Consider the following 13,877-nt stretch of genomic DNA (forward strand, 5'->3'; position numbering starts at 1 on the left):
CTTACCTATCATCTCTCACTCAGTACCAGTCAAGTCCTGTCTCTGATTAGCCCATGAGGCCAGACTCCAGTGCCCACTTGTTACATTTTAAACAAGCACCTTTTTGCTTTTTCCCCCTTTCTGCTTAGCAGGAGTTACCTGTAAATATTATCCTCCTTCAACCCCCCCCCCAAAAACTCTCCTTTGCCATGAGGCCTACAAAACCTTAACAACAGTTAGGCTTTCATAGAATATCAGGGTTGGAAGGGACCTCAGGAGGTCATCTAGTCCAACCCCCTGCTCAAAGCAGGACTAATCCCCAGACAGATTTTTGCCTCAGATCCCTAAATGGCCCCCTCAAGGATTGAACTCACAACCCTGGGTTTAGCCGGCCAATGCTCAAACCACTGAGCTAGCCCTCCTCCCCAGGCTGCTGGTGTGCCGAGACTGCTGCTTACCCTACTGACCAATACTGTCTCATTGTTTCCTTGTACTCTCCCATTTGTCTGTATCCATCTGCTGGAACATTTTTTTGTTCTGTGTTTGTACAGTACCTAGCACAATGAGGTTGTGATCAATGAATGGAGCTCCTAGGTGCTACAAGAATACAAATAAATAAATAAATAATAATAATAATAATAATAATAATATTTGGGAAAGCCTGGGCAAAGAGGAGGACTTTACTCTTGGCTCCAAGTGTGGGAAAGGTAAAGGTCATTCTTATTTCTTCCCGCAGAGAGTTCCGTACTCTTGATCCAGTATCTGAGAAAGTTCTGTCTCTCACAGTCATGAACCTGCCCTTGTTGATTGACACAGTCATTGCTCCCATGGAATGCAGCTGTGGTGGGGGTCAATTCCAGTGGGAAGGATGGTGTCACAGGGACACATGGCCAATTCCACATAGGAATTGAGTATTAGAAAGTCAGGACAGTGACCCTGAACTGGACACACTCTGATTAATGTGGAGACAATAAAGAAAATGGCATACTGAGGTCAAGTGTTCTTAGTGGCTGTTGGTGAGCAGCCAGGTATTCTGAACAAGCTGGCACCTCATCAGGAAATGGGACTTCCTTCCTAAACAAAAATAATTGCAGTAGTCCTGCCTCAGACATTAAAATGCATTCATCACTGTGGCCTGGTCTGCATTTGATAGGATTGGGCATGATCTGCTGGCCAATCTTGTACAGTAATGAGTGCTTACTACTGCACAAGATGTGATGGGCATTATTTAGTTTATGCAATGCTTTGAAGGTGAAAAGAATTAGAAGGGCTTAGTATTATTTAGAAGCTGTTTTGCTGATATACCTGATATTTTCCTCGCTTGATCTTATTCTTGCTGAGCATATTCACACAGGGATCGTTTTTATGTTTATTGAATAGGTCCATCTTCTTCTGCTTATTCCCCATTGAAGTCATAATCCTCTGGGACATCACAGTCAGCTCCACAACAACGACAGTCATTTTTATTGCACAGACAGAAGATTGGGATTTCAGGTGGGGAATAAGCAGCAGAAGCAGATGAACTATACAAATAGGACTGCAGAGAGTACAGGCTAGTGTTTACATAAGGAGACTTTTTCCCATATCTTCCACTTACTTGTCATGTGACCTTGGGCAAGTAACTGAACCAGTCTTTTCAACAATCACCCGATTTTCCATTATTTTTGGGTGGCTCCTATATTCCAGCATTGAAGCCACCAAGTAATAGATTCTGTGGAGAGAGCTCAGCAAGAGATCGTGGGGGAGAAAATTCCATCAACTGGTGCTCAGATGCCACTAACGAACGCTCTTCCCACATCCTTTCCTAAACAGCAATACAGACACACTCATTCCCTCTATGAAGAGCTGGTCTCTATAGCAAACAACCAGCCCTGAAAAAGTGTGCTAGGTAGGAGGAATGAAAGCCCATCAAACAAAGGGGCCATGAGACAAATGTGAGGAGAAAGAGGAACAGAAAATAAAGGAGACATAAGAAACAAGAAAAAAGGAATCAAAGGGAAAAAAATTAATGGCAATGAGAGAAGAACAAAAATTTGACAAAAAAGAAAAATGAAGGAGGAAAACTTTTTTTTCTTAACCTGGTTATTAACTTTTAATTCCCTTTGTAGTTTGTGTAAAGTGGAGATGTTTTATGCACCGTGAAGAAAGTGTGTTCCATATTGCGTCACTCATTTAGCTGGGCAGCACATTGAGAGGTGTGCACTTCACCTCGTTCTAAGCCTCAGCATACTCCTCTGTAAAATAAGGACAACCCTGCCTACTCAACTCACTGAGCTGTTGTGAGGCTTAATTCACCCTTCGTGCAGAACTTTTAGTGCTAAGGAAGTGCAAAATATTTTATTATGTAAATTTCCCTAGCAACAATAAAAATAGAGAAATAAATGCTGAAAAGCTATGATGCATATAGGCAGAGGTTTATCTGCAGATAACAGTTTCCACAAGGACTTTTAGAAGAAGAGTTCTGGCTTTTTGGCTCTAACCCAGAAAAATAAATTTGCACTCTCTTGTGTGCCTGCCTTCCTCTATTAAATAAGGTAAGGAGATGTCTGGACCCAAAGGGAATTAGCTACAAGTCTCCCTCCTGGCCAGAGGTATGTATATCAAAAAGACAATCAACACCAGGAGCAGCAAATAGAATGAAATATAATTAATTTGAGCAGAGAATGAAAAAAAATAGGTAAATGGATGACTGGTCAGGAAGAAACCTGCTAAACCATGTTAGTACTTGATATCTGAATGGGAGTTAGTAGACTGCACGCTATTCCTGGTTCTGCCACCAACTCTCTCTATGACCTTGAGCAAGTCATTTGACATCTCTGGGCTTCAGTGTCCCTCATCTGTGAAATGGTGTCACGGGGTGCAGCCCTTATTGCCAAACTGGTGCCTCCTCCTGGTTGTACTGGGGATTCGCTCAAAGCGGACACCCATATTTGCAGTTTGCCCACCGTCACTCTGTCTCTGCTCCATCCTACGGCTCCTCTCTGAGCTCCCAGAACCGCAGCGTCCTCTTTGTGACTCTCATCTGTGTGTCCCCCTTCCAGGAGGAGAGAAGTGTACTTGTCCAATAGTTCAGCCACCTCCCCACTGGCCTGCCCACTACTCTGGGCCTCAACCCAGGGACCCTGTAAATAGCAGCTTCCTGCTGCTCCTCAGTCAGTGCTGCTCTACTACCCTGGGCCACTTCCCCGGGCCACTTCCCCATAGCCCCAGCACCTTCTTCGCCCTCACCTCAGGGCACTCAGAGTTACTCAGGCCCAGAAGCCAGCCACTAGTCTGTCCAAGGTGCTCTCAGCCACTACTCTGTAAGTTCTCTCAGCCCTCCAGGGACGCAGTTCATACTCCCTGGGCTCCCAGCAGCAACGGCCCTACCCTGCCCTGCAGCTCACTTTTATCTGAGCCTACCAAGCCCTGATTGGTTGCTCCCTGCAACTCCTCCCTGATTGGCTATGCTTCCTGCAGCCTCTCTGCCCTGCTCACAGGACTCACCTCCATTGCTCCTTTTGGGGCACAGCCTGGTTAACTCCTTTTATGCCTGTGTGGGGTAAGCACCCCATCACACATGGGGATAATGATATTTACCGGCCTTTACAAATGCACTTAGAGATCTATAAATGAAACATGCAGGTATTCATACTCACCACTAGAGCTCCCAGGAGTGCTGAACTGGGAGGCGTCAAGGAACTTCCAATGTGTAGGCAAGTTGGTCACGTCAATAAGAGGTACGGGAGAGGCATCCTTCACAAGTGAACTGGGCAGGGGGAAAAAAACAAATCAACAGCTTCAAATACATTAACATACTATTGTTATTTATTACTGTAGCACCGAGGGACCCCCAATCATAGACCATGATCGTACTGTGCTAGGCATTATAAAAACATTAACGCAGACAGTACCAGCCCTGAAAAGCTTACAATCTAAGTCTAAGACAGGAGACAACAGCTGGATACAAACAGAAAGGGAGAGTGCAAGGAAACAATGAGACAGAAGAAACACTACTATTGCAAACCCATTTAAAAAGATAAGCATAGGAAGAAACCAGGGCCCTGATCCCACAACTAGATCCACAAAGACGGCCCCCTGCCCGCAAAGTCTCACTGATTTAATATGTATCCGTACCTGCCTGTGTGGCTCTAGCTGCACTATCAGGACCTAAACAAATTGGATTTTGCTTCAATAAATTCCCCCTGCCCTCAAGTGCATTCTTCAGAGACCTCAAGACGTTTGATGTATTGTTTTACCAAGGGGATTTCTTGGTTATTGTAAAGGATCTTCTTCCAGCACTGACAAAATTAATTCATGCCAAAATTATGGCCAATAGGCATTAAATAGTTGATTATGATCTGGGAGTCTAACCATCCAATGAAGCAACCAGCTCTGTTACGAGAAGGGATAAAGTCCACGCCCATGCCTTCTTCTAAGCAGCATGGAAATCTCCTCCCAGCCCACTCCACAACATCCTACCCCCTCTCCCCTCTTCCAAATGGCAGCTCAGCACACACGTATAAAGTGCACATTCACCTCTTCCATGAGACCTATTACTTAGAAAGAAAGGTACTTTATTACTTTCTGCAATAAATTAACATTTATTTGTCAAGAGTGTGTCAAGCTGCCCAGCCACATAACGAAAGGCAAGAAGCTGAAGGAGGCAGGGGAAACATGAGCCAAGAAATCACGTTAAGAAAAGCAAAGAATGCTCCTATAATGAGGTTGCTACATTGCCTTAGGGGCCAAAACACTTACTCAACACACATGAAAACCTCCTAAAAAATCCACATCCCCCACAGTTCAAAGGAATTAAAAAGTTGTGCACGTCAGTGTAGTGAAATTAACAACAACATTCAATTATTTATATTGCAGTAGTATTCTGAGCCCTCAATCAGGATCGGGCCTGACTTTGCTAGCCGCTGTTCTATCATCAGATGACCGACTGCCCCTGCCCCAAACAGCTTACGGTATAAACAGGGATGAGGTATGACAGGAGGGTGTGTGTTAAATGTAAGAAAGGAGAGCAGGAAAGAGATAAGTGTCCCTGCAGCAAAAACACAGGATTGTCGTTTATCACCAAGTGTATATATGAGGGCAGCACGCTTTGTGTTTGTTTTTAATTAAGGGGGTGAGTGAGCAAGAGACTATGATGACTCATTAACAAGCCTCCTGCTTAGAAATTTCAACTTCAATCAACTTTCTATTTAATAATTTGTTTAATGTAACAGACTGCGCCCCCTCTATTTTGATTAACCCTTCTTACCCTTCCTGGCTTCACTACACTATTCTTTTTTCTTCCCAAAAATCAATCATAATACATCTTTTCTCTCTGTTGTTTCCATTGTATTCCCTCTTACCTCCCCTACGCTCTATTTTCTCACTCTCTCACTTCAGAAGAATACCCTCCTCCGCCGACTCCTCAATACTTTACTTCTCTTTTCTAGCTTTTCCCATCCATCTCTTCTCACCCACCCTCCTCATACACAGGGATTGAAATAGAAATACTGATCAGACAAATAACAGCCAGAGGACTAAAGCTAACGAGGTGTCCCAATGATCAGAAGCAACACCCAGGTGAGAAGCTACCACCTGTTACCTCACTCAAGTTGCTGACCATAGACTCTGCTAAGAACCTCAAATTTCATGACCTCTGGCTAGAAGCTGTATGATTAGTTCAAAGCTTTCTATCCCCCCCAGGCTGCTGGAAGAGGGGAGGAAAGCATGCTCTCTCTCACTGTTCTTCCTCTTACCCACCCCCCCACCAGAGCCTCCTGAACACTGCATAAGGATGGGGAACATCTATTTCTCTACCCCTCCACAACCTCTATTTTTGTGTTCTTCTCCCTACTGAACAACTCTAGCTGCCTGCCTCTGTTGCTACTTTAGCATTCCTAAACATGTAGCAGAGTGAAACTACCCTATTGCCAATGTCATTGCTACCCACAGGGTTACAAATAGCAGCAATGAAAACTAACACCACTCTGGCCTGTCCTCACTGGGTTGCAGCTTGGGAATGTCTGAGTAGAAGCAGTGGAGCAGTCTATCTGCAGGCTCAAGGAGGGAGCACAGACTCAAAGTCAGAAGGGATCATCATCGGTGGTTTTATTCTCAACCACTGGAGCTAGAAATATTCCCCCACCCCCACCCCCTCACCAATGAAAGGTTAGATTCTGCAGAAGATGATAGCACTCTCTCTGGAAAGTCTTCTACTCACCAAGAGAGAAAGTGGTTCCTCCACCCACCCCCAAGTCCTGAGTTAACACTACCTGAAACCAACCTTATTTTCCCTTTCTCCTTGTTCCGTTGTCCCACACGGTTAGTAGATTTGATGTACAGATGACGGTGCAATTCATCTATTAGGACTAAGTGCATGTTCATCTTCTTACTGTGAAGCTCTAGCCTCAGATCACTCAGTCCCTCCACCTGAAGAAGAGGACCCTCTAAAGAGTCCACTGCTGATACCTGAAAAGAAAATTAAATAAATATGACAATTTAATCATCATGTTTCTAAATTTTATTAAATACTAAATGAGGACGCCACTCTCCTCATCCTAAATCTTCCTCAATATCCTCAACACCCATTTCTCCTTTGGTCAAAGAGAAACTATGTTTGTTCTTTCTGGTACATATCAACACCACAGTGAATGCTATCCAGAAAGTTGTTTAAAGCAGACACAAATTCAAAATAAGAGAAATAGATTTTTAATTTAGTTCCTAAGAAAACAAGACGACTTGTAAAACTGACATAGATACAAACAAAATCACTGTCATGAGCACCTTCAAACTTCTCATCAGATGTTTGTGTGAAAGAGAATCTATTCTGAACATTGTTAAACAAAACCAGAGCACAGTGCCTCTTGAAATATGTTTAGCAAGTAATAAGGCTTTGAAAGTTCTGTGCTGGAAAAGTTGGTCTTAAGTCTGCTTCCTCCTCTCCCAATAGTAACTCCAGCGAAACTGACAGTCTCACATCCATTACACAATTAAACCTCCCAAAACTTCAAAGAGTAGTCACGCCATTCCCATTTTACAGATAGAGGAAACAGACATGAAGATTTTAGTTCACTTACGCAAGGTAATGACTCCGTAGCAAAGCAGAAAATGGAACCCAGAAGTCTGAATCTCAGTCTCCTATTCTGACTGTTAAACCAACCAAGTCTGATTTACATGGGAATCACAGGCAGTGTCTGGTGAGAACTGGGGAAAGTACTCTAAGCTATCAAGATCTTCTAAGAGGTTAATCTTTTTGGTTTAATTAATATACAATTTCAGCATGAAAAAATGTTTTCCCTAATTTTGAGACTTTAATACAGTGACAGGCAGTGGCTTGAGTTGGCATAATGTAGGTAGGCTCCGGGCAAGCCTCTCCCACAAAACTCTGCCAATGCATTTCAAGAGTGACCAGCTAACATCTGCTGTGCACTAGAACGACATCCCTAGCTAATTTTCAGTTGTGCCCTTAAAATGAGTTTGACCACAAACCTCTCGGAATGACAAACTAGTAGATTAAAGAGACAATGTCAATTTACATTTGGCCCAGCATTTACATTTTGTAAAGCCAAGCTTTTATAAAATCTATGATCAAAAGAAACATTTCTGCAGTTGTTTTGAATTCAGAGATACACCATAGCCTTTGTAATGTTTGAAATCTAAACACCACAGCACTAAAAACCTGAAAGTGACTATCAACAAAAGTGAAACTTATTCCATAGATTTTCATCATCCAAGCTGAAAGACATGCAAATATAAAACAGCATAAATGGAAGTGGACTGAATTTTTTAAATCTCTCTCTTTTAATAATCTAAGATGCTGTTAGTAAAACAAGTGAAGACATTTGCTTACAACATAGAATTTAAATTAACAGTGTACCTGTCAGCTAGATATTAAAAATGGAAAGCAAGAAGATTTAGTAAGCAGGCAGCCAAGCTAAGGTCTGATCCCTTAATAAATATTAACAAATACAGACAACACATGGGCCAACTATGTCCTGCTTTACTTACCCCAAAATCCAGAATTACCCTGAAGCAGCCTTCAGCCATTAAGGTCTTTTATATTAATAGAGAAATTTATAAGAAGAAACTGGACTTCTCTGCTTCTGCAAGAAGTCCATACCTGTGAAATTTGCTCCCTCTCGTGGATGAGAGCGGAGGCCTGATGGCCTTTGGGGCACAGCGTAAGGCATATCTCCTTAGCCAGATAGTTTTCCAATTCTTGGTTTCTGCAGCCCGAGGTCAGAGGACTTTTTCAGTGCATGGTTGTAGTTTGTAATGTTCTATTCTGCCTGACCTGTTTAGTAGAACTTATGTCTGTATTGCTGTTGAACTCTATATAGCACCCAGGTACTATGACAATGCATGCAGCATCAAAAAAAATGCGTCTGACGAAGTGGGTATTCACCCACGAAAGCTTATGCTCCAATACTTCTGTTAGTCTATAAGGTGCCACAGGACTCTTTGTTGCTTTTTATCAAAAAAAAAATGAAATAGCTGATTCTTTCCCTTAAGAATAGAAATTTAGTAAGTCTTTGTTAAATACCCTAGAATCCTCCACTTTTATCAACCGCCATCATCCTTGGTCAGGAGGGACTGGATGGGACTCCCTCTTCTGCTGATCTGTGCTAGGGAAGGGCCTGCAGCCTTGTAGGTAGAAGGCGTTGTGGACAAGACGGAGACCATTACCCACCCTCCCTTGATAGAAGGAAGGGTGGGTAATGGTGTGTGTTGACTGTGTCTGCCAAAAGACCTTGAGCCTTTGGAGGTGCTGAGTCCTTAACATCCCAGGACTTCAATGAAAGCTGGGGGTATTAGGTGCCGCCCAGCAAACATTCAGCATTTCACCGGATCAGGAACAAATTCAGGCGGACCTAAATCAACAAACAGAGCTGTGAAAAGGATTGTGACATGGGAAGGGAGTGGGATGCAGTGAGGAAAAAAGAAGTAGGCACTTTGAAAGCTGACACGTTACTTCTCACTCGCATCACTGGGCTCTTTTCTTCTTTTTCTTCTTGTGCTTCCAAAAAAAAAAAAAAAAAATGGCCATGCACAAAACTAAACTATTATATCAACATAAAACTCTCAAGCAAAGCTTTAAGAAAACAAATAGAATAGTCAATCATTAAGTGTATTAATAAAAAAAACTTCCATATACATTTACTTTTCTTCTTTGGCGAAAAATACAGCAATTTTTTGGTGGGGAAATGGCGTTTGTGACACTTCATATTTGCAGTTAGACATGCTGGAGAGTTATGCCCTTGATAATGCCACTTTCACAGTGATTGAATTCTAGAGGTAAACAACACAGCCAAGGTGCAATGTTATCCAGGCTCTGAGCCTTTTAACTAGCCACTGCCACACTTCAGTAAACCCCTATTTATTGTTGATTGCCAAGACACAAGAGGCTAAAGGGGAAAGCTTTTATTTAAATAACAGTTTTGGTGAGAAAAAGGAAATATGGGTCTGATGCAGCTCCACTGATCCCAATGTAAAGATTCCTATTGACTTCACTGGGAGCTGGAATAAACCCCATATAAAAAACAGCATCTTCTAAAGCCTATCTTCTCCTTGTGTGGCTGCAAAGTCAAATCCCCTTTCTTTACTCACATAAAGCAGCATTTACCCCTGTTAGTACTTCAAAGCCAATGAAGTTACAGAAGAGCAAGCTGGATTCTATTCTAGTTTGCCCATCAAACACGGTTAGAACACTGGACTGGGAGTGAGTAAGAAACTAGACCAATGCAAAATCAATACAGAACACATTAAACCAGGGGTCGGCAACCTTTCAGAAGTGGCGTGCCGAGTCTTCATTTATTCACTGTAATTTAAGGTTTCGCGTGCCAGTAATACATTTTAACGTTTTTAGAAGGTCTCTTTCTATAAGTCTATAATATGTAACTCAACTATTGTTGTATGTAAAGTAAATAAAGTATTTTAAATGTTTAAGAAGCTTCATTTAAAATTAAATTAAAATGCAGAGCCCCTGGGACCGGTGGCCAGAACCCGGGCAGTGGGAGTGCCACTGAAAATCAGCTCGCATGCCGCCTTTGGCCCGCGTGCCATTGGATGCCTACCCCTGTATTAAACTGATTAAAAAGTGGCTAACTAATAGTTCTCAAAATATAATTATAAACGGGGTATCATAATCAAGCAGATTTTTTTTTCCGTAGTGGGGACCCTCCGCTATTGGTTTTTGGCCCTATGCTATTTAATAATCTTACCAATGACCTGGAAGAAAACAAAATCATTATTAATAAAGTTTGCAGAGGACACAAAGATTGGGGGCGTGGTAAATAATGAAGCGATCAGGTCCCTGATACCAGGCAATCCAGGTGATCTGGGCACACATAAAGGCATTTTAATATGGCCAAATGTGAAGTCATACATGTAGGAACAAAGAATGTAGGCCACACTTACAGAATGGGGGACTATCATGGGAAGCAGTAACTCTGAAAAAGACAAGGGGGGCGTGATGGATAATAAGCTGAAATTGAGCTCCCAGGGCAATCCTGTGATAATGTAATCCTTGGATGTGTAAACAGGGAATGTTGAGTAGTAGAGAGGTTCTATTACCTCTGTATTTGGCATTGGTCCAACTGCTACTGAACTACAGTGTCCAGTTCTGGTGTCCATAACTCAAGAAGGACATTGATATGTTGGAGAGATTCAGAGAAGGGCCATGAGAATAATTAAAGAATTGGAAAACATGTCTTTATAGTGAGAGACTCAAAGGTCTCAATCTATTTAGCTTCATAAAGAGAAGGTTATGGGGTGACTTGCTTAACCTACACATATCTGAGTGGGGAACAATTGTGTGATAATAGAGGGCTCTCCACTCTAGCAAACAAAGGTATAACAAGATCCAGACTAGAAATAAGGTGCAATTTTTTTTAAAAACAGTGAGGGTAAATACCCATTGGAACAAGTTACCAAGGGTTGTGGGGGATACTCTATCACTGGACATTTTAAAATCAAGGTTGGATGTTTTCCTAAAAGTGATGCTCTACTTCAAACAGAAGTTAATACAGAGAAGTCCTATGGCCTGTGTTATGCAGATCAGATTAGATCATCACAATGGTCCCTTCTGGCATTATAACCTATGAATCTATGAGAATACTAGAGTTTTATTCCCTGCTGTACCACTGACTCATTGAGTCACCTTGGGCATGACACTTACACTCACAGAATGGCTACAATACTTACCTATCTCACAGGGGTTAAATGGAAAGTGGGGGGCTCAACTTTCTATGTTTCAGCCTTTGTCTAAAAAAAAAAATTTATCTTTTTAGTCTGTAACCAAAACAACTTTCCTAATAAAAATGTATTGCAAGTTCTTTTGATCCCTTGCAGATTAGGGCCAATCTCATGATCTTTAATCTCAGAATCATGATTAGATCTGAATATATTCTTCCTCTTTTCCATGTAAATTAGAAATTTGTTGTTGTGGTGGGGTCCTTAAAGCTACTTACTACACCTCTCCACTGGTTGATGACTGGTGCGATCTTCCAGCAAGGGAGCATAGTGGATCTTGCCACAGGAATCAATGGAGTCCAACACATCTATCCAGGTGCCAACCCAGTTGAACTTTCTGGATCTTCAAATTATATTTTTTAATATAAAAACTCCTGATGCTGCTGCTCTCTGTTGACAGCAAAGAGAAAAAACTCAAACCGAAGAGTTGCCTGTGCTTCTGGTTCCATTCTTTAGAAGAAGACTAACCATTTTGCCAGGCAGCCTACTCTCCATTAATAATCTGTGACCTATAGCTCAAAATTTAGGGATTTTAAAAATCTACCTATTTTAGAAATTAGGGGGAGCCATTTTGCTAACAGATATCAGCAATACACACCCATGTATCCGAAACCCTACTATCCAAACCTCTGCATTATCTGAATCCCTTTCTTGTCCCCCATGGATCTCACGCTGGGGAACCAGGAAGGGCTTCATATAACGCAGAGGTTCAGATAATAAAGCAAAGACCCTTGGCCAGGACTGCAAGGAGAAGGAGGAGAAGCCTCTGGCCATGGGGGAGGCCACCCTGCTGCTGAATGTGCAGGGAGCCTGCTCCAGCTCTGCTGCCACTGGCATGAGTGAGCAGGATCAGAAAGCGGAGCTGCAAAGGTTTCCATGCACTGTCACAGGGCCGATGACACCAGATCCCTGCAAGCACAAGGTGCAAGGGAAGGCTGCAGTCCTGGTCTGGCAGATCAGAGTCCTGGCCAGGGGGTCTCTGCTCTGCACTCAGTGCCTGCATGGATTGGGTGTCACCAGCACTATGGCAATACAAGGAGCCCTCCACAGCCCCGCTGTCACGGGAGAGAGTGTGCACAGGAACTGCGAGGAGGAGCCGCCAGCCCCGGCCACAGGGGAGGCCACCCGCTGCTGAATGGCTCCTGACCTTTCAATTATCAAAATTCCCAATTAGCCAAATAAAATTCATGTCCCCCATGCTATTCAGGTAATCTGTAGTATACTGTATTTGTGATGCTGGCATTGTGCTAGCCTGAAACAAGTATTAATATTTATTTGCATTGCAGTAGCATCTCGGAGACCTAGAGATGAACCAGGACCCCGCTTGTGCTATGTGCTGTACAAACACAGAACATAGAGACTATCTTTCAGAATTATCCGACACGCAGGTGAACATGATTTGCTGGAAAAAAGAGTCAACATGGCTTTTGTAAAGGGAAATCAGACCTCACCAATCTCTTAGAATTCCCTTGAGGGGGGGGATCAACAAACATGTGGACAAGTGTGATCCAGTGGATATAGTGTATTTGGACTTTCAGAAAGCCTTTGACAAGATCCCTCACCAAAGACTCTTAAGCAAACCAAGAAGTCATGGGATAAGAATGATGGTTCTCTCATGGATCAGTAGCTGGTTAAAAGATGGGAAACAAAGAGTAGGAATAGATTATCAGTTTTCAGAATGGAGAGAGGCAAGTAGTGGTGTTCCCCCAGGATCTGTAGTAGGACCAGATGATTCATAAATGATCTGGAAAAAGGGGTAAACAGCGAGGGGACAAAATTTGAAGATGCTATAAAATTACTCAAGATAGTAAAGTCCAAAGCAGACTGTGAAGAGTTACAAAGGGATCTCACAAAACTGGGTGACTGGGCAACAAAATGGCAGATTTTGATAAATGTAAAAGTAATGCACATTAGAAAACAATCCCAACTATGCATACAAAATGATGCACTCTGAATTAGCTATTACCACTCCAGAAGGAGATGTTGGAGTCATTGTGGATAGTTTTCTCAAAACATCAGCTCAATGTACAGGAAAGGGATAGATAATAAGACAGAAAATACCATAATGCCACTATATAAATCCATGGTACACCCACACCTTGAATACTTTGTGCAGTTCTGGTCATGTCGTCTCAAAAAAGATAGATTAGAATTGGAAAAGGTACAGAGAAGAGCAACAAAAATGGTTAATGGTATAGAACAGCTTCCATATAAGGAGAGATTAAAAAGAATGGGACTTTTCAGCCTGGAAAAGAGAAGACTAAGGCAGGATATGATAGAGACCTATAAAATCACAAACAGTGTGGCGAAAATGAATAAGGAAGTCTTATTTACCTCTTCACATAACACAAGAACTAGGGGTCACCCGATGAAATTAATAGGCAGCAGGTTTAAAAGAAACAAAAGAAAGTACTTCTTCACACAATGCACAACCAACCGGTAGAACTCTTTGCCATGTAAGGCTGTGAAAGCCAAAAGTATAATTGGGTTAAAAAAAGAATTGGATAATTTCACGGAAGACAAGTCCATCAATGGCTATTAGCCACGATGGTCAGGGATGCAACACCATGCTCTGGGTGTCCCTAAATCTTTCACTACCAGAAGCTGGGACTGGACAATAGGAGCTGGATCACTCAATCATTGCCTGTGGTGTTCGTTCCCTCTGAAGC

The 13,877-nt window shown here is 42.4% G+C and overlaps 1 protein-coding gene across 1 annotated transcript in view; it reads right to left on the minus strand.

Annotated features, from left to right (window-relative positions):
- The window catches only part of EXOC4 (exocyst complex component 4), a 592,122-nt gene that overhangs the window by 530,190 nt on the left and 48,055 nt on the right, over positions 1-13,877 (minus strand). The window contains exons 4-5 of the mRNA XM_054015768.1: positions 6,242-6,426; positions 3,618-3,727 (exon numbers count right to left, since the gene is read on the minus strand). Coding sequence (XP_053871743.1) covers positions 3,618-3,727; positions 6,242-6,426 — 295 coding nt within the window. The remainder of the gene's footprint in view (positions 1-3,617; positions 3,728-6,241; positions 6,427-13,877) is intronic.

Source organism: Malaclemys terrapin, chromosome 1 (genome assembly GCF_027887155.1).
Source record: "Malaclemys terrapin pileata isolate rMalTer1 chromosome 1, rMalTer1.hap1, whole genome shotgun sequence".
In the NCBI taxonomy this organism is placed as follows: domain Eukaryota; kingdom Metazoa; phylum Chordata; order Testudines; family Emydidae; genus Malaclemys; species Malaclemys terrapin.